Source organism: Megalobrama amblycephala, linkage group LG10 (assembly GCF_018812025.1).
Source record: "Megalobrama amblycephala isolate DHTTF-2021 linkage group LG10, ASM1881202v1, whole genome shotgun sequence".
Lineage (NCBI taxonomy): Eukaryota > Metazoa > Chordata > Actinopteri > Cypriniformes > Xenocyprididae > Megalobrama > Megalobrama amblycephala.
Genome location: NC_063053.1, coordinates 15216612 through 15238436, shown reverse-complemented (window position 1 = coordinate 15238436; position 21825 = coordinate 15216612). Strand labels below are relative to the sequence as shown.

General features: G+C 36.5%; 1 protein-coding gene across 3 annotated transcripts in view; it reads left to right on the top strand.

Moving 5' to 3' along the window:
• The window catches only part of galnt2 (UDP-N-acetyl-alpha-D-galactosamine:polypeptide N-acetylgalactosaminyltransferase 2), an 86674-nt gene extending 65123 nt beyond the window's left edge, over positions 1–21551 (top strand). For 2 of the 3 annotated variants that reach the window (XM_048204810.1, XM_048204813.1), the window contains exons 4-16: positions 4658–4756; positions 6350–6417; positions 7284–7349; positions 8735–8856; positions 11208–11295; positions 13797–13884; positions 15030–15133; positions 16309–16435; positions 17081–17173; positions 17406–17489; positions 17894–18038; positions 18726–18845; positions 18934–21551. In XM_048204810.1, the coding sequence (XP_048060767.1) occupies positions 4658–4756; positions 6350–6417; positions 7284–7349; positions 8735–8856; positions 11208–11295; positions 13797–13884; positions 15030–15133; positions 16309–16435; positions 17081–17173; positions 17406–17489; positions 17894–18038; positions 18726–18845; positions 18934–19089 (1360 nt within the window). In that variant the 3' untranslated portion in view covers positions 19090–21551. The remainder of the gene's footprint in view (positions 1–4657; positions 4757–6349; positions 6418–7283; positions 7350–8734; positions 8857–11207; positions 11296–13796; positions 13885–15029; positions 15134–16308; positions 16436–17080; positions 17174–17405; positions 17490–17893; positions 18039–18725; positions 18846–18933) is intronic. The other variant, XM_048204811.1, reaches the window with a different exon arrangement.
• The last annotated feature ends 274 nt before the right edge of the window (positions 21552–21825 follow it).

Genomic DNA, 21825 nt, shown 5'->3' with positions numbered 1-21825 from the left:
TGCCACTTTTGATTGATTTAATGCATCCTTGCTGAATAAAAGTATTCATTTCTTTAATTTCTTTTCAAAAAAATAAAAATAAAAATTCTTACTGACCCCAAACTTTTGAACGGTAGTGTATAATGCTACAGAAGCTTTGTATTTCAGATAAATGCTGTTCTTTTGAACTTTCTATTCATCAAGGAATCCTGAAAAAAAAAAAGTACACAACTGTTTTCAACATTGAAAATAATCATAAATGTTTATTGAGCAGCAAATCAGCATATTAGAATGATTTCTGATGGATCATGTGACACTGAAGACTGGAGTAATGATGCTGAAAATTCAGCTTTGCATCACAGGGATAAATTACTTTGTCAAATATATTTAAATAGTACACAGTTATTTTAAATTGTAATAATATTTCACAATATTACTGTTTTTTACTGTATTTTTAATTAAATAAATGTAGCCTTGGTGAGCAGACGAAACTTCTTTTAAAAACATTAAAAATCTTAGTGGTTCCAAACTTTTGGACTATATATATATATATATATAATATATATTAGCTTTAACAGAAGAATTTAGAGGGAATTTACTTCAGATAACTATACTGCAGCTGATGCTTTCAGCAAATGTGAAGCATTATCAGGGCTAAAGCTATTAACTTTATTTCATATTTTCATTGCCAACACAACTGGATGTTAACAAATTAAACTTAATATTGTTTTATTATTATTAAGCCCCAGAAAGCCTTGTTGAAGGCTTATTGTATGACTGAATAGACCACCAAGATGAATTTATCAAAATGCCCAGATGGGAACTGGGAAAAAGACCATATATTTAAGCTTTCTGTCTTATTAGATCATTTAATGGTTTGTGCAGTATTACAGACATTGCACACAGAATTAAAAATTGGATGTGTGGAAGCATATTCATCATAATACAAGAATGCTTTAATATCCGAGAATTTGGTTTGCTCTTATTTGGTTTTGATGGCCGTTTGTGCTGTGGTGTCCCATTTTAAAGCACATGGGTTCTTTTATTCTCATAACCAGTGGAAGATGTGTCTAGGTTTGATGCTTTAAATGTGTTTGGCTTGGCCAATGTTCCTCTTTGCAGTTTCATGTAAACGTCTTGTCACTATGTGTCAGTCAGTTTCCCTCCTGGAGAGTTGCTGATGCTGCAGATGACATTATCCTTGTTGTAAGTCTTCTTATCGCTGCCCTTTCACCATTCCTGCAGTGTGTGAGCTGCATTCCCAATGCAGTAGTCACGTTCAGCACAAAAGACACACAAACCTTGTGTTTAAAACGGCCACGAGACCTTTTTAAAGGTCAGAGCATTGTAGTTTGTTTGCTGGAATGCCAACCTTTTGTATTTTCTCACAAAAGTAGGGAGTTACAGAATTTCTCCTCTGAATTTTTGCACCATTAACTTCTAGTAAATTTACCCAGAACTGAACGAATGAAGCACACTAGTCTTAAATCCCTCTGTTAAACACTTACCTAAGCTGGTAATGAGGAACACATGCTCTTTGTTTACTCCTGAGAGACTATGCTTCTGTTTTGTTACCCCTGATGGCAGCAGGCCATGTGTCTTATTGGAAATGTTTTTGGCGGGAATAGTTGTTGTCTTGCTGAGCCCGTAGCCCGTGTCCGGTGTTCAGACTGCACCACTGCTCTAATTAAAAAAAAAATAGACCTGCTTGCCAATCAATTAATGAATGATGCCTTTCTGCTCATGCCATCTTTGTTTGTTTCATATTCAGTCCATTTATTTATTTATTTATTTATTTATTTATTATTTTAAATATTTAAAAAAAAAATGTAATTTTCATATTACTGCAGAGTATCTTCCTTACATGAATATACTTACTGGTCATAAATGTGCAGCAAGTTTAGAAATCAGAAATCATTCTAATATGCTGATTTAATGCTCAAGAAACATTTATTATTATCAGTGATGGAAACATGTATGAATACAGTGATAAACTACCATTTAAATGAAATAAAAAATTTTACGCATCAGTAGCACTTTATTTTACAGTACGTGTACTTTCCTGGTACATATGTAGTAATTATGCTGTACGTACAGGTAAAAGAGTGGTAACACAAGGTACTTACCTGACATGAATGTACATGGAAACTAATAAGAAACACTGCTGTACTTACCAATGGTACATACATGGTAATTACTTGTACCTATAGACAAGTGTTGGGTAATAACAGGTGCTTACTTATAGTGTCCGTATATGGTAACTAACAGACACATTACTGTACTTACTAACGGTATGTACATGGAAACTATGTAGTACTTACAGACAAGTGTGGGTAATAACAGGCACTTATGTGTGGCAACTAGTAAGACACATTAATGTACTTACTAATGGTATATACATGGTAACTATGTTGTACTCACGGGCAAGTGTGGACACACATAACAAACACTTACTTACATGTGTGTATGTTAACAACAGTACAAAACAGAGGTTTACCAAATAGTGTTTTCTTACTGATGCCATTTTAAAAAACAAAATTCTCAAGAAATAAAGTAATTGTTTTGCTGCACTATGTATGTACTTTATTTAGTGTTTTATGCACTGTTAATGCTAAATTGCTCTCTACAATAGTGCATCTTATTTTGCAGTCCTTACTCGTTAATATGCTTAAGCTTATTAATACAAAGATTAAAGAGCTGGTAATTCCTATGTAATGTTTATGTACAGGGGTGCACTTTATTTTACAGTCCTATTTCCATGTACTTACTATGAACGTACTAGTAAATATACAAAATAGTTAATGTGTAAGTTACACCTGTGGCCGGTTGCATAAACTTAGCCTCTAAGTTAAGACTGTGACTTAAGATCTAGTTTGACCAACTAGCACTTAGTTAGGGCTAATCTTACTTTTCTGATTAGACTGATCTACCTTTTTATGTAACTGACTTTATGATTATGATTATGATTATGTATAAGGATGCACTTTATTTTACAGTCCTATTTCCATGTACTTACTATGAATGTACTAGTGAATATGCCACTTAGTTAATGTGTAAGTTATACATTACTTAGGTTGGGGGGGTCCTGTTATTACCCACAATTGTCCGTAAGTACTACGTTGTTACCATGTACATACCGTTAGTAAGTACAGTAATGTGTCTGTTAGTTACCATATACGGACACTATAAGTAAGCACCTGTTATTACCCAACACTTGTCTGTAGGTACAAAGTAATTACCATGTATGTACCATTGGAAAGTACAGCAGTGTTTCTTATTAGTTTCCATGTACATACATGTCAGGTAAGTACCTTGTGTTACCACTCTTTTACTTGCATGTACAACATAATTACTACATATGTACCAGGAAAGTACACGTACTGTAAAAATAAAAGTGCTACCATAAATGGCTACAAATATTAATTTAAAAATTAAGCCATGCCATGTTGTTTTCTGTTTTAAATGTATTTGAATTATCCTCATTTTATAGGAACCTTCATTTTTCTATGCAAATATTGATGTTTAACCACAATTACTTGGATTAGCTAATCAATATATGTAATTATTTAAAATCTTAAAACATAGTAGCAGGCATTCAGCATGCTGAAACCAGAATATTTATTCTATTAGCTATTGACTTGAGCTGTAACACTGGAAGTATTTGAGAGTTTATTTGGTGCCATGCTGGGTAGTTGGAGGCCAGCGGAGGGAAGCATGCCAGTGGGATATGCTCTAAAAAGTGCTTGTCTTCTAGTCAAAGCCTCCATTCTATTAATGGTCTACTGCACAGTTATTCCTCTCGAGACCTCCAGCAAACAGTGCTAGAAATGTGTGCTGGCCCCTTAATGTATTACGGAGAAGTCCAAGAGTATAAAATGGTAGAACCGCCTATACCTTTTCACTGCAAAGATTGATAAAGTTGGGAAAAAATATGGATGTACCCTCTATGCTACCTTATACCTTTCTGAATGTTATTTCTCTGACTGTCATGGAATTAGATATGATGTGTAGAGTTAGTGTCGAGGAGGACAGTAATCTCATTCCTTTGCTAAAGTCAGTTTTGAGCCTTGATGGTGGGCTCTCAACCATGACCTGTTGTTTAACAGTAGTGTAGGAGGAATTGACCCCGATTCTCCTGCCAGGAATCAAGTGGCCACAAAATCGATGGCATCAGTGCAGAGGAAGCTTTGTGCGCTTTTATCCTCAATGAGAGGTGCTAGGAAACCAGAGGATTAGCCCCGTGGCTGTCAAATTAAAACCTCCGGGATATAAACTGTGTGTGTATGTGTGGCTGAAACCTTTATTGTGTGTGTGTGTGTGTGTGTGTATGCATGTTTGGAGATGCAAGTCCAGAGAGTTTAAGCATGCATGACCTCCTGTCCATCTCAGCCTCAGAGAAGCATTAAATTAATGTGGGCTTTGAGCTCCTCTAAGGGTGTGAGACTTCATTCAGGTGTAGCAATGTGACAATGGGGTTTTGCTGTGTAGTGCTTCCCTTCAATACAAATGCTACTGTTATCATTTGATATTTTGAGTTGTATCAAAGTGTATAAATTTTATATTTTGAGTTGTATCAGTGTGTATGTTGCAGTGTATGAAATCCTTTGCACTAAAAGGAAATGGAAGAGGAGTTTTATCTTCCAACTTTATCTTAATATGTTCTTTTCCTCTCTCTCAGCTGTCGTCACAAACAGTGGAAGACGGATCTTCCTGCGTCCAGTGTGGTTATCACTTTCCACAACGAGGCCCGTTCAGCCCTGCTGCGTACTGTGGTCAGGTAATCAATGTCAAGTAATAATGTTTAAAGGGATGGTTGATTATGATTTCACTTTTTTAACTTTAGTTAGTGTAATGTTGCTGTTAGAGCATAAACAACATCTGTAAAGTTATGGTGCTCAAAGTTTAATCTTTTAAAGAATTCTCTAAGGACTACAACAAACTGCTGGTAGGGACTACAAGCTTCTTCCTGGGTTAGTGACATCACTAACCCTAAAATTTACATAAACCCTACCCCCAAGAACACACAACAAAGGGGGTGAGGCCATGTTGGGCTGCTTTAGAGAAGAGGAAGAGTTGTAGTAGAGCGTCATTTTATGCTGGACTGCTTCACAAACGAGCGTCAGCGCTGGATTTGCACAAAAGATTAACGTGACTGCACATGCTAGTCGATGAATAACCGTTTAGAAACGTCCAGTTGCATTCTATAAGTTGTAACTTCTTTCTGAGTCTCTCCATCAGTGTCTGACTCCGGTTTAAACAATGTAAGACTGAACACCGTTACTGACAATCGTCATTTCTGCTGCATAAGATTCTCCAGCTTTGTTGCTGTTGAGCAACTGAAGCGCGAGCTGTTAAAGCTCTACCCACTTTTGGAAAGTGGGATGGGAGCAGCAGCTCATTTGCATTTAAAGGGACACACAAAAACGGCGTGTTTCTGTTCTCATCCAAATAGGGGCAAATTTGACAAGCTATAATAAATGATCTGTGGGTTACTTTGAGCTGAAACTTCACAGACACATTCTGGGGACACCAGAGACTTATATTTCATCTTGTAGGTCCCCTTTAATGGACTATGATGCATAAAATTTGGTTGCCAATACCAGTGAAATTTCACTTTCTGTTACTAATTGCGATATCACAGCAAAAACAATTATTGAACACACTCCTTTCTTTAAAATATTATAATAATGTTAATAATATTATATAATTTTAACAAACTAAATTGAAATGGTGACATGCGGCCTAGCCTTTAGTATTTCTTAATATTTCTTAGTATTTCTTAATCAAGTAAACATTATTTCATGTTTTTAAAAATAAGTAGATAGTCAGTAATAAAGAAGAAAAGAAAGAAGTGCATTGTTTTTCTTTTTTTTTCTTGTCAGTATTTGTAATTCATATTACTAATGTCTGTTAAAGCTGCATTTACACTACAGTGTTGAATACAGAATATTTTCACATATACACATTAGCATAGAAGTTCACTACTATTCAAATATACAGTAGAAGAAAGACATCAGGAAGATTATCAATGTTGAAAACAGTTGTGGTGTTTAATATTTCTGTGGAAACTGTAATACATTTTATTTTCAGGATTCTGTGATTTATTCAGCATTTATTTTGAATTATAACATTTTTCATAATGTAAAAGTCTTTAGTGTATCTTTTGATCAATTTAATGCATTCTTGCTATTTAAGAGTATTAATTTCTTGAATAATAATAAAAAATCTTATTAACCCTAAATTTTTGAATGGCAGTATACCTCTATTTTTGATGTATCTACTGAGATCTTGGCTAAGACCTCCTACTCTCTTCCCACACTTCTGAACATACATTTAATCTATTCAACCTTGTCTCTTTCCCTGTCTTCAGTGTGCTGAAGAAGAGTCCTCCTCATCTGGTCAAAGAGATCATCTTAGTGGATGACTACAGTGACAACCGTAAGTGTCCTCATCTTTAGCCCCCACTCAAACTCAATGGTACAGAACTATATAAATCAGATCTCATTATCGTATACAGTCTTTTAACTGCTCTTCATGATTTTTGGTCAGTGTTTTACCCCATCCGTATAGCAGAACACACCAGCAGTGGAGCTGAGATTTGTATGATTTTATAAAGTGTGTCACCATGGTGCCAGCCGTGCTCCTGAGCCCCCAATCCCATTACACTTTTTGTTTTTGGATGCCAAACTCCTTGTTTGACCTCTTCAGATGTCTGAACTCTGTATGAACCCTGTCCTGAAGGCACTGCTGCCCTGCTTTATAACGATCTGCTGCAGGGAGCGTGACAGACACCGGTCTTATTAGTCCTCGTGTTTCTTCTGTGTTTTTACATGTGTGGATTGTGGTCCTGCTTTTGCATATTGGCATATTAAGTATGGTCTTTTCTTTTTGGATTTTTGCATTAGTGTTTGGAAATAAGAAACACTGCTCCTACCTTTCCGTTTCCTTTAACTTTATGAGATGAATTAGCTTCTTCAGGATGCAAGTTTGTGGGGGGAAAAATCCTTGATCATTTTCTCTTTGCCAGCTCTCCCTTGGATTTTTCAAAAAAAAAAAAAAAAATTGGCCCCTACTTCCATGCCTTTTAAAGTTTCTCAAGACCAAAAAGAAGTGCATCTCTTAGTCATATGCAGCTGTATAAGATGTGCTCTACAAAATTGTGCAGACTATTTCTGGATTAAGGAGGTGGCACATCTGACGTCTTATCACATTTCTCCTGTGTATATTAACTACATCATATAAAATGAAAGAGATGTATTGTCCTAATCACTTGAGCTGACACAATATTTTCTCTGGACTTTCAGCTGAAGATGGTGCCTTACTCGGGAAAATCGAGAAAGTCAGAGTCCTACGGAACGATCGCCGAGAGGGTGAGTGATTTATTACCCTCTAAATCACAGTAACACTATTAATTAACACTAACTATTAATCAAAACTATACCCAAGTTAATATGTAAGGTCTTTTTTAGTATCCACTCTCATGTCGTCATTAAAATCTAGGCATCTATTAAAACTATAGCTGAAGTTTTACTATTGCGACTAATTGTGACCAGCCTCGGGATGAAGTCATTAAAAGCACTGCATACTTCATAGATGCAAATATGGAGAAAATAAAACTAGAGAAAAGCAAATGGTCTGTTTTGAGCTGGAGTGTATTTTTGGAAGGTGTTTTATATATCTGTCAAGCAAAAAATGCTGTTCTGTAGCCAAAACTGCAGTTTGTTTATTTGATTCCAAAACCTTTTGTTCAAATCCTTTCCCAGTCCAACTAAACAAGCTCTCTGTATTTGCTTTCAAAAGTTTTTTTGATACACAAATTACTTGATGGTAAGGAAACAAAGAACTGAAGTTTTAGTCCCTGGTGAAGCTCATAGTGAAATAAAGATAACATTTGCATGTGAGTGTAGGAATTAAAAGTGTGCTCGTACAGATTATATAGATTTGGATGTGATATTATATAAAGAAGCAAACTGGTTAATTAGTATTTAATGTCTCTTAGTGTTTGAACTTTGAAAATGGATTCTAAGTTGTCCATATAAGCCACTAGATGAGCTTTCACATATAATCCTATTAATTTATGTATAGGTAAAGTGATTCATTTACTTCATGTCAAACATAATACATAATACAAAATACTTTGGCATGATGACAACTTTGGTTTGGTTTTTTGTTTAAGTTTAATTTTGTGATTTGGCTTTTGTTTCTTGGTTTGGCTTTTGTTCTTTTGTTAAGTAATTATAAATAAACAGTAGGTAAAAATAAAATAGCAAACAATCACAAGCAATAGAACAAATAAAGGTTCAGGTATGTAACAGCATTATATTCAGATAAACATTCAGGAAAAAAAAGAAAAGGTGATCGAATGTCAAATGTATTGCATGATTAGATATGATGCATGATGCAATACTGATATTGTCAGGGTTTCTCCTTTTCCCCATTTTCCCCATAGGTGATTTTTTTTTTTTTTTTTTGTCTACCTGTATACATTCAGACATAACTGACTTAACACCTCACCAATTTTAATAATAATTCCTGACCAAGATGGGCATCATATCATTACCTTTTCCAAAACTACTTTTTACCAAACTTGTTATCAAAGCACTGGTACTTTTGACTATCATTATGGTTCCCTGCACATGTGTTGTAGATCATTAGGTTAGGATACAGGGATAACAACCTTCTGTGTAGTTCAGATTGCATCAGATTGCTTTGAGTCTCAATCCTGTGTGTGTGTCCGTGTGTTGTGTATTATCAGGCTTGATGCGATCCCGAGTCAGAGGGGCGGATGCAGCCACGGCCAATGTACTGACCTTCCTTGACAGCCACTGCGAGTGTAATGAACACTGGTTGGAGCCCCTTCTAGAAAGGGTTGCTGAGGTCAGCCATATTTTTCTTTCTCTGCCTTTTTTTTTCTTCTTCTGAAACACAAACAAGCAGAGAAACGTTGTGTCTTACAATTCTCAGATTTGGCAAATTAATCATTGCTTTTGGAGGCTATAATCAAACATGCTCATTACAGCAGCGGACGTTTAGCAGCTCACTGCAATTGCAAATGTCAGGCCAAGATGATAAAAGAAAAGAGTGGATGAGAAGTTATTGTGTTTTTTTTGGCTGTCTGTCTTGATGTACAAACTTTGCTTGCAAACCTTGCAGTGCCATATCATTATACCTGTTTGAGTCCAATCCTGCTGTCTACTGCCAAAAATTCTCAAACAAGCCATAAAAAAGTATGGAGGGAAGCTAGTGCTATCCAACACTTATATAGCATGTAGAGAGTATGGATAAGACATCTGTGTGTGTGTGTGTGTGTGTGTGTGTGTGTGTGTGTGTGTGTGTGTGTGTGTGTGTGTGTGTGTGTGTGTGTGTGTGTGTGTGTGTGTGTGTGTGTGTGTGTGTGTGTGTGTGTGTGTGTGTGTGTGTGTGTGTGTGTGTGTGTGTGTGTGTGTGTGCACAGGTGTGTTGAATCCAGGTAAACACACCCAAATGGCGGATGTGCAGGTCCGGTCTGGTTCAGGATCAGACTGACCTTAAAGAAATATTTGCTTCAGTTCCTTCCCTAGGCACACATTATTACTCTGATATTGCCTCACGCCTTTTGACTCACAAAGTAAATAACAGGGAGTAGAATAACAAGACACTGAAAGTACAAATTACTGGCATTAATGTAGTAATACATTTCATAACCCCATTTATATTGTTAGGTGTCTTCATTTCCAGTTAGATGACCCAGATAATCACATAATCAAACTGTGGAGTTAGTGACCCCAGAATTTATCCAAGCGCTTCATCATGATGATTATACCGAGCATGAATTAAATGTTGTTCTGTTTCTGGAGAAGTACCTTTAAACAGAACTTATGTTTAAAGCGGAATAATAATTATAATTGAAAATGTATGTGTGCCGCGTAAGCAGAAATATACTGCCTTAATTTTCAGAACAGATCTGGTCAAGAGCGGAACTCCTACTGAATCTGTTTTTAATGGTTTTTGACATTAGTCACTTTTCCACTTGTTGCATCCACTCATCATTAGTCCTCATCAAGCTAAGTTCTTCCAGTTTTATATCAGTGCTTGCCTTAATACAAACCACATGCGGTCAATACAATGGATTTCCAGTGAATGTACATATAGCCAAAAAATATGTTTCTGTTTTGATGATATTCATTTTTATTTATATATTGCTAAACATGTATTTATGAAGCCATTAGTTTATAGGAAATATAGGTCTATATATGAAAACCATTTAGTTTATTGGCAAAATTTGCAAAATGGTATAATTTAGAAAAATTATTTTTGTACCATTCACTGAAATAGGCTCCACTGTGTGAGAACAAACCCTTTATGTTCAGAATTTCAGAGCATGGAAGTATTTTCCCATCACTAGACATATGAAAGATGATTTTAAATATCAGTACTGTTATGCGTAGTTTTTATCCATATTTAGTGAAAGTTTGATATTTTAATTGGTATTATTTTTCAATTACAAAATCTTTTTAACCAAACAGTGATTTATTGTTTCAAAATGTTTAATGCAGTAAAAAAGCTTGTTTTTATTCAGCAATACAATGTCTTTCACAATTGAGTAAATGTGATAATATATAAATATATATTTATTAATTGAATATATTAATTTATCAATTTATTCATGTGTTGCATTAATATAACAAACCATATTTACATAGAATATATTTTAGAAAAATTATATCAAATTATTGCCACGTAGAAACATTACAGCACTGTGACAAATGAATTTGTAAATTCAGAGGTGAAGCCACCGTTGGGATGATTTGATTCGTCAGGGTGTCCCAGAATTGTCATGATGAATATTGGAAGATGTCTGAGGAGCAATACATTTATATTTAGTGTTAAATTCTCCACGCTTGTCACGTAGAGTTGATTGCCTGTCTTTTCTGGAGTGTTAACTCATGGTACTTGACTTTAAATACTTCAGTGATGTGTCAGCGAAGCTCACGAGATTAATGGGATTTTCCTAGGTATTTCTGATGGATTTGCCGTGATTTGTAATGGCAGTGCGGTGCACGTTTCTTAGTTCCATGATCAGCATACGTCAAGACTTTAAGTGATTTTAATTCTGGTTTAATTTTATTGTCTGTCAGTTGCTACATCTTTAAAGAATGCTTTGTATCAGAGATGTGTTTTCATATGCTTGTACTCTAACTGTCATTGTACTGTCAGCCCAGCTTCACATCATTTATTCTTCTCGGCAGGATAAAACTCGGGTTGTGTCACCCATCATAGATGTCATTAACATGGACAATTTCCAGTATGTGGGGGCATCTGCAGATCTTAAAGGAGGTAAATCTCTTTCATCAGCTCTTTTAACACAACAGTACAATCACTATCCAGAGCTGTTTGTGTGTGTGTTTGATGTGATTACATCCTTTCATGCACTTGTTTAAGAATAATACAGCAGATGTCACTTGTTATGTTTCATGTGCAGGGCTATTCTGTGTGTGGTAGGTTTAAATGCATGCATGGAGTGAGAGCAATACAGAGAGAATCCGTGGAGGCAGCACAATGTGTAAAAGAGTGAGAGAGCATGATGAATCTCAAAAAGAGGAAATGTCCTTTTGGAATGGAAACCATTTGATTGATTTTTGTCTGGGGGTTTTAGGCATAATGGCTCTATATCTCTGAGTGGAATAGCTTTTCCTCTGAGCTCTGAGGCTTCTGGATGCAGTGGGAAATAATATGGAAATGGATCAATCTATCCATGTTGGTTTCACTGTATTTTATAAAGCAGCATGGGTTATAAATATCATTTTATTTATATAAGGCTTTTTTCAGTACATTCTGATTAAATGAGAGCTCTATATGCTAGTTAACTGGCATTCAGACTTTCTCCTCAAATGTATGACACATAGTCATCTGGCATTTTCTCCCTTCTTTCGGAATATGTTCAGAATTGAATACTGCACACAGTTTTTACTGTATACATTAAAAAACAATACCAAACATTTTAAACAGTAGTAGTGTCAATTTGATATGCTTCATTTTGATATTTATAGTTATTTATAGTTACTATTAATAGTTAATTACTGCTTTTTATCTTCTCTACAAATTTCTGCTTTTAAACACTTTAAAATACATAATCTGTTTAAACTTACGTTTTAGTGGCTGTTTACACAACAGTTTTCAACTAAAAACGGAAAACTTTTTATGCATTTTGGCCGTTCATTTACATGGCAACGGCATTTTTGTGGCCTGAAAACGCTTTGAAAACGGGTTTCAAAGTGCAAGTTTTTAAAAACGGTCTCTAAACAACAAAAACATGAATTTGTGAAAACGATGATGTCATGTACATGCGCGTTACATGTTCAGTCTATTGTTTCATCGCCATCTAATGGCCTGTCAGCAGAATACAGCTTTTTTTTGTCATTTTTACGGTCATTGTTGTCTGTACGTGGAAAACTCTAAGGAAAAACTTTTCCGTTTTAACCAAACGTACCCTTAAAGTCCCCCTGAAACAAAAAGTTTTTTAGCTTTTAGTAGGAATATGTTAGCCTTAAGGTTATGAATAAGCTGGTGTGTTCCAAAACAATGACAAAATTCGCATTTAGGAGATATAAGCATTCAAAACTTAGTCTCTCACTTCCACTAAAATGGATCATGGATTTTCATGACATCACATCGCACTTCAGCTTCTCATCAAATCATCTGTCCAATCAAATACTCTCTAGAATCTGAAGTCCCGCCCCCTCCTACACTGTAGCTGCAGCTGAAATCGGTCAGTTCACACATTTACCAGTTTCTACATGGTGAATGGCACATGGTGCACTATGTAGCTTTCCATTGACGCGAATGAAGTCCATTTTCACGTTAGTGTCACATGAACCGCCGCAGCGCGAGCACAGTCTGCTCTGGCCCAGAGACACAAGAGCACAGAACGGATCATATCCGCGAGTTGGCTCAGACCACGAAAGGTATCGGACCCATTTAAATTCTGCACAGAATGCTATATTTCAAAGTGATATAGAGGAGATTAGGAGGATAAACGGTTAGAGATTAGAAGGAAACAGAGGTTTTACTGAGTTTAACAGCTCTGGCCGATCTGTGATATAAACGAAACGCTATTAGCTATTTAAAAAAAAGGGGTGGGGCTGTTCGATATATCGCCCTGTCTTCCTGTTTCAGTTATAATTACGTCAAAACATTGAATAATGCTGCGTGTTCCAAGACACTTCAGCGGGCCTTTAATCCGTAGGTTTTGTATCTGTATACTTCTGAAATAAATCTGAAACTTACATTTTATGGAATGTTCAGAACTCAATCTATCCTTCGTAATATTTAACCATCTAAAGCTACCGAGTGTCGCATTATGTTGATTCTTATGTACAGCCGACAGAAAACAAGACACACTGCAGAAAATAAGACAAGTGTTGTGCCAACAGCAAGGTTTAAGGATGCAGCTTTTCATTTACACAGAGCCAACGCCTAAAACTCATCATTACTTAAAACTTTAATACTATTCTTTTGTCGTCTGGCAAGCACTGGTGTTTCCTACTGGAAATGCAAATGTTGTTTTAAGCCAGTTTTGTGTAAAATGTATTTTAAGGAAAAGAAACGTTACACGCAAACATTTGCATGCTGTGTACAGTATACAGTACATGCTGCATACTCTTAAAATAGTATGGCAGTATGCTGTTCTGAACAAAGCCTTTTGGTTTCTTCATGAGTGAAATTGCAGTATCATTAATATGCTCCCTTATTCCCTTACCTGACACATGGCTGAGCCAGAACATCTACATTTAAAATCAAGAGCTTCATCCCTAAAGTAATGTGTAATCTTTATCCAGGTTTTGATTGGAATCTAGTTTTTAAATGGGACTACATGACCCTGGAACAAAGACGGGCACGGCAAGGAAACCCCATTGCTCCTATCAAGTAAGAATTCATCTTTTCTTAAATATCTGCTTTGCGAATGTTTTGGATCAATAATCTGGTGACATATGACTGTCAGCTGATTTGGGAGCTGCTTTTTATCTTTCTCACACTTTCTCTATTGGTGTGCATTCTAACTCCCACTGACCAGTGCTGATAGAATACTGAGGATGATGTCATTGTTACATTTGCATACTGAATTGTGATTGGTTTTCAAACATCAGCGGTTATATATATCCAGGATTATTTGGTTCGTTTTGCCTAACGTTATTATTTTACTGACTTACGAGCACTGGTGTTTCCTTAAGGAAATTGAATTACTGACAGTGTTATTTTAGTTATTATTTACTATTATAGTATTTTTCGTCTAATCGTTTAATTTATTCCAGCTTTATTTACATTACCGAAAATCATTTTTAATTATTTTAGGTAACAATAACAACACTGATTGCTGATTTGCTTATTTTATTTTTTGAAGATTTCCTTGTCCAACTTCTATGCTCTCAAACATTGCACAGTAAACAAATGTAAAATTCTGTTGTCAACATGAGAAATGGATATAATAACAATAATCTTGTAATAACAGAACAACAAGTTTGTCCGAGGAGCCCATGTACTTGCTGCTTGCTTGCTTGCTTGTTTGTTTGTAAAAGGTCCATCCTCCAGGGAGTGACTCGAATCATTAACAGCTAAAAGCGAGTGGGAAAGAGAAAGGTGTAAAGCGACCGAAATGGGAGATTGTATAGACGGTGCATTGCTGATGTGAAATCTCAATCACTGTGCAGCAAGTACATTAAAAGTACATTAAGATAATAAACTGTGCAGTTTCTCTTGACAGTGCCTTTATGGGATGTGTTGTGTAAAAGTCTTCTTGACACAGCACTCTTCATTCTTGTTTAATGATTCCAGTGTTGTTTAATGACTTTATTTATGGAGCTCTGATCAGATTGCTCTATCACAGTGTCAGAGAGGGAAATGAGTAAAGTAAAGTCACAAATGGCAACTATAAAGCAACACACATCACCAGTTTGTGAGATAGTTGCTTAGTATAAAGGAAAGTAAGTTCTATGAAGTATGCAAGTGCTAAGTAATTTCAAGATTTGGTTTGTTCTTATCTCATTTTTCATATTTTGCGTTATGTTCTCCAGGACTCCCATGATTGCCGGTGGCCTCTTTGTAATGGACAAGAACTACTTTGAGGAGCTGGGGAAGTACGACATGATGATGGATGTGTGGGGAGGAGAGAATCTCGGTGAGTTGAGGCTTTATTTTTCTAAATGCCTTGTATTTCATCTGTTGTGCTGGGACAAGCTGATTGGAGCTGACTGACTGAAGTCACAGTGGATCTTATCAGTGTACCAGTGTTTCCTTTATTAAGTCAAACATTTGCTCATTTAAAGTGTGTGTATACGCACACGCACTCAAAGTATAATATAACACACTGAAATGTATAGACACACACACACAAAAAAAATCATTGTCAAATTTTTGGCAGATGATACAACTCTTTTAGCCAGTTTGATAAATGCATAAAGCATCATGTGCTTAATTTCCTATAAAGCAAGACAAACGAAAAGGAGAGAAAGAAATAGTAAATTGTCTAATGCATTCATTTTTATTCCTACCAAAGTCACTTTAATGCACATCACATTGTAATTGCTACTTATGAACTTGTAAGTAGGATCTATTTATGAGGGTTTGACTTCATACATCCACTAAAATGATTTTAGGACTAGTTAGTCACATGCAAAAATGACTCGAGTATGAAAAAAGGTCAAGCACTGATTGTTTACAAAGACCGCATGGTTTAATTTAATGCCATGAAATTCATGAATTTGTGTCACATGAGTGTGGCTTAAGTGTTCAAATACTTTGTGGCGCCGCTGTATATGAATACTGAATATGAGATCATGGTACTTCTATCATTAGATTGTATGAGATAATGCCTTACCCATCCAAAATGTAATGTGCCCATCTAAGGGGCCATTCAGGTCACCACAGAAGAACTATTGCTTTTTTTATATGATTAGCAACGAGACTTGAATAGAAACTGCAGTGTAAGACTCAATGAGGTGGAGATTTTCAGGCTTTGACATAATGTCTGTGGCATGATGGATTCTGAAAGAAATTTCAGCTCATTCCACAAACACAGCACTTTTCTCAGCTGTGCTGCTTGTGGAAAAGTTTACAAGAACTCTTGAAATTATCCTTCAGCCTGGAAAAACTTTTACTGTATTTTGCATGTGTGTCTGAGAAGTTTGCAAAGACCAAGAAGTTTCACAGAGTAGTGCTTGTTTGTTTGTTTGTTTAGATGTCACACATGCAGTTATGAGTTTTGGCACTTTGGAAATCTGCATTTATGAACTGATTGTTTGTGTGTTTATATGATGTGTCTTATTAATCTATGATTTCTGTTGTGCTTCTCAGAGATCTCATTTCGGGTCTGGCAGTGCGGAGGCAGCTTGGAGATCATTCCCTGCAGTCGAGTGGGTCATGTCTTCAGGAAACAGCATCCATACACTTTCCCAGGTGGCAGCGGCACTGTGTTTGCCAGGTATACGTTACGTTACGTTACGTTACGTTACGTTACGTTACGTTACGTTACGTTACGTTACGTTACGTTACGTTACGTTACGTTACGTTACGTTACGTTATGTTATGATTTATTATATTATATTCAAAAATGTGGGATTAGTAAACAAATCTTTTAAAGAAATGAATACTTTTTTTTCAGCAAGGATCTATTAAATTGATCAAAAGTGAGAGTAAAGACATTTATAATGTTATTATATTATATTATATTATATCCAGTCTATTTTTCAGTCCATGTTACAAGATACTTAAATGTCAGTATTGTTGTAATCATGCTAGACGTTATATTTTTTCACACCGAGGGTGAGCAGCGCTACAGTCACTAAAGAACACAATCCCTTTAGTAGTCTGGATCATGTACTCCATCCAGTGGGTGAATCCAGCACTGCAGCCAATGATAAGTGGGCTGTTGTGAGGCAGTACAGTTGAAATTTGAAGTGACATTCTGTCCAAATTATAAAGGACCCAGTAATGTGCTGCAGAAGGTCCATTAGTGTTGAAGTTAGATTCAGGAATAATGGACATGTTATATGGTCATTAGCAGAACATCATTATCGCTATATAAAATGTATAAATTACTCTCATCTGCCTGTGTTTGTCTTTACAGGAACACAAGGCGAGCGGCAGAAGTTTGGATGGACGATTACAAGAATTTCTACTATGCTGCTGTGCCCTCAGCCCGTAATGTGCCCTATGGCAAGTAAGTGTGTAACTTTCTTAAATAGCAAGTATTATTGCTTAGAGAAAAGTTTGGAACAAAGTAGGACATCACTGACTATTTTCAACATGAGAAGCTCATTGGTCACTGCCAAGGCCACATGAGTACAGACAGCCTCTGAAGAATAATTTCTAACATGGCTAATTGAAAATCACAGTCATCAAAAACATTTAGACCATTTGAAATGAACTCCAACTTTCCTCGTTATTTGCAGCATTCAAAGCAGGCTGGAAATGAAGAAGAGGTTAGGCTGCAAACCATTTAAGTGGTACCTGGAGAACGTCTATCCTGAGTTACGGTGAGTGTATGACCTGGGAATAATAAAAATAGCTTTTGCATCACTTTGGCCTTGATTACATGTGCTATTATAATCTGAATGGTCTGTGAAGTTTTGTGCATAAATGTGTATGAGCTTTTTGATTCAGATGGTTTTCTGTACATAACCGGCCATTTAAAACCCTGATTGATTAATAGGCGAGTAGGTGGTTCTTTTTGATGTTTCTGAGTACTTCTAAATGTGGATTGAGTGATTGGATCACAAAACATTTTAATAAGACTAATGTTAATACCAAGTATAAACGGAGCCTTTAACTCTTTCACTTATACCTAGACATGAGACAAGTTTATTCATGATAAACCTTTTGGGCTGCAGTTCAAAAATTAGCTTAATCATACCCAACTTGATGTCTCTGTATTGTTTAGGGTCCCGGATCATCAGGACATAGCCTTTGGAGCACTACAGCAGGGCCAGAACTGTCTGGACACACTGGGGCACTTTGCTGACGGTGTGGTGGGGGTGTACGAGTGCCACAACGCAGGGGGCAATCAGGTACCAATCCGATCTCAGGTACTGAACAGTCTTATGTCTGATGTGGCAGCAGAGCACTGGGTGATGGACTTGCCATTGAGTTTGGGTTAGTTTTAAAGGAACAATGCACTTGTGAAGGGTGAGTGATGTATAGATAAGGGCCACACGGTAGTTTCTGGATCACTTTAGCAGCTTTTATCTTCTCACAGTGTGTAGGTCTGAGGAATTTAAGGGGTTCATCACACTTAGGGTGCTTTCACATTGGCACTTTTGGTGCGCACCCAGGTTCGATTGATGTCAGAGTTCAGTTTGTTTGGACGATGTGAACACTGTTTTCCAAATTCGGATGCAGTCAAACTCTGGTTCATACCAAGCAATCAAACCAAGTGTGAAAGTACCCATATACATACTTTTCTATTTATGAAAATTATATTATATTATATTATATTATATTATATTATATTATATTATATTATATTATATTATATTATATTATATTATATTAATTTAAAACTTTTTCTTCCCTAGTGGTACTACAGTGTGAAAAATGTAATTAACAATTTTAAATGATAAAGTATAATATATGTGTTTTCATACATTATATATATTATTCTATATTTATTATGTTGTTTTCTTGTTTCTTGAGCTGTTTTTTGTTTTGTGTAGATTTATATGGAATGAATGTATTTAATGCACATGTTCCCTGCTTATGTTTCTGATGAACAGGAATGGGCTCTGACTAAAGACAAATCAGTAAAACACATGGACCTTTGCCTGACGGTGGTGGATCGCACCGCTGGCTCACAGATCAAACTGCAGGGCTGCAGGGAGAACGACAGCAGACAGGTGAGCATGCTATGCTCAAAGCGGGGGGTTTGGAGGAAGCGCTGCTGCTCAGACTTTCAACATCATCATCGTTATTTTTCTATTACAGAAATGGGAGCAGATCGACAACAACTCCAAACTGCGGTACGTCGGCAGCAATCTGTGCCTGGACAGCCGAAGCGCGCGGAACGGCGGTCTGACGGTGGAGGTGTGCAGCCCGTCGCTCACCCAGCAGTGGAAGTTCACTCTCAACCTGCAGCCGTAGCTCGACACCGCCGATTCCATCCCTCCCCTTCTCGCCCTCGGACAGCCCGTGCTGGGCACGCACTCGCCCCTCAGAGAAAATCGCTGCCCAGATACAGACTCGGGGCCGCCACGGTGCGGTCTGGTGGTCCTCAAGGGCCACGGGGCAACGAAAACACAAACAAGATGATGATGACTATTTCCATCTAACTATATACCTCACTGTTTCATCTGTTGTCCAGCTCTTGGAAAGTGAATCTTAAGTGTCTAAACTGTATCCATTTTTGGAGGTTTTCTTCCCATTTTCCGATGCAAAGGATGCATTTTTTTTTTTTTGTCTTTTCTTATTTTTCGCCTTTTCATGTCTCATTTTCTTGAATTCCAGCACATTTTCTTTTTTTACAATGGACATCCATTGTTCTTTTATTTTTGTAGTCACGTTTCCAATATTGTTGAATGTAAATGACGTTTTATGGAGGCTCCCTTCCTGCGCTGTGATTGGACTGGATTCCAAGACTGTTGTAGTTTGGGTTTGATTTAATTTGAGGGTTCATGGGATTGAGGGGAGGACTCATTTATGCGCGCACCGACACACTTTGACTGTGGAGGACAGCGGCAGCCTCGTGCTTTTCAGCTCACGGCGCGCAGGGGGAAAAAAAAAAAATCAAGAGACCATTTTTGTTGTTTTCTAGTTTTTATTAAATTGTCAATATGTCTTTTTCTGGTAAAGGTGCAATGTGTAAAGTTTCATCCCGCTTTCCGTAAGGGCCCCTGGTGTGTTCCGAAGGAGAACCGAGGCATTGTACAGAACATGACTGCTGGATTCACATACTGTAGCACTGGCTGCTAACAAATCTAAAACAGGTCTTCAAACAAACAAATGTTTCTCAGCCACATTTTTCTCAGTAATCATTTATTTCTTAATTTTATGTAGCCTTTATTTACTTCGCCAAGTGTATTATGTAAAATAATCATGGTAATAACCTAGTAGGCTGATCTGAAGCTTTGCTCCCTCTTTGGGTTTTAAAGCAAAGATGGATGTGTGTATTACTCCTCATCTTCCATGATTTCTTCTGACTTTGTGCAGTGCGTGCTCTGGATCATAACATGAGCGTTGGAAAGGCTCTTTTCCTGCCTCCTTAAAGTCCTGGATGTTTTATTCTCAAGATCAATCATGATCCTCAGCAGCTTTGGCCGAACGTGGCACATTATGTCATTACTTGAGCATCCTCATTCTTCTTCTTTTCATGGTTAAAAGTTACTGCCTTTGTTATCCATGATACTGTAAAGAAAATGTGAGTTTTTTTTTTTTTTGTGTATGAGTGTGTTTCTAAGCAGCTTTCAAAATGCACATTTGAGAAGCATCTGGACTAAATGGAGAAGCGCAGCACAGTTTGTTTGTGTGTCCTTTTAATCGCCATTTAATTCATCGCCCGAAATACTTTTTTTCACATCCAACCTTTGTGAATTATTGTGGTACTTCAGTTGATCTTAAAAGAACTTGTTACTGTAAATCCGACAGACAAAGAAGCCTGTGATATGTGAAACCGAATCAGTTAACCCACCTACCTTTCATGTATAACGCCGTAGCATTCTGACTAACTTATTGTAGGCTAGGAAATCCAGACTAAATGAGTCCCTGACTGCCTTTCGGTCAGCTCTCCTCATGTATCAGCATTAAGTGTTATGTTAATCTTAGACTTGTATATGTTCGATTGGTCTGCACCACCCTGTGTTGTCCCAGAATCGCAGTTCTCCATTAGTGAGTATGAAGACGGCAACAGAAACACATGGAAGACTCTTTGTCTTGATGTTTCAGAGTCTGGGCAGAGATTGTGTGGCCTTTAGTAAGAAAATCAGTCCTTTACCTGAATTTTACTGTCCGTGTTCTGTAGCGTCATCAAGTTTCCTGCAGTCAGATGAGTCTGCTGGACGGGAAAGCAGGTGTAGATGTGGACTGCACTTTTGCCATAGTGAATCACACCACCTTTCTCCAGTTTAAAAGGAGAAGCCTATGAAATGGTATAAAGTTTGGGCTTTGAACGATGGGTGTTTTTAAAGAACTTAGCCAAATTTGGAGCAATACATGATGGCTAATCTTTGAATTGGATGAAATGTTTACATAGCACAGTGTGCCAAAGTCATTTGCTGTTTGATTGAATATGGAAACAGACTAATACTCCAGACTAGGACCGTTTGTGACCCCACCTTTTTTTTCTCTTTAGTTTCCTTGAAAGCCAATTTTAGGAAGGTCTTGATGTTGCATTAAACGGCAAAGGAAACAGCATGGGGTCAACAGTTGTAATAGTGTATATGTGTGTATATACAGTATGTATGTCCATGCATGTACATTTACACATTCAGTTGCAGTTATAGTGATTTGGTCAACTGTACAGCGCTTGTATTTGTTCATTGTTTTATAGATATTGCAAAAGTTTGAATGACGAAAAATAATTAACTTAAATAAAAAAAAAATTATATACATATCCAGTGTCCGTTAGTGTTTTCACATATTAACAAAACTAAAAGGAAAAATAATTGCATAAAAATCAGGGTTATGTTCCACTTTGAGGACCATTACAATTTTTGCATTGTAAATTATATTTATATTTAGTCACAGTGTGACTTGCAGTAAAAAAAAAAATAATAATAAAAAAAAAAATATATATATATATATATATATATATATATATATATATATATATATATATATATATATATATATATATATATATATATTACTATTTGCATTTTTGTT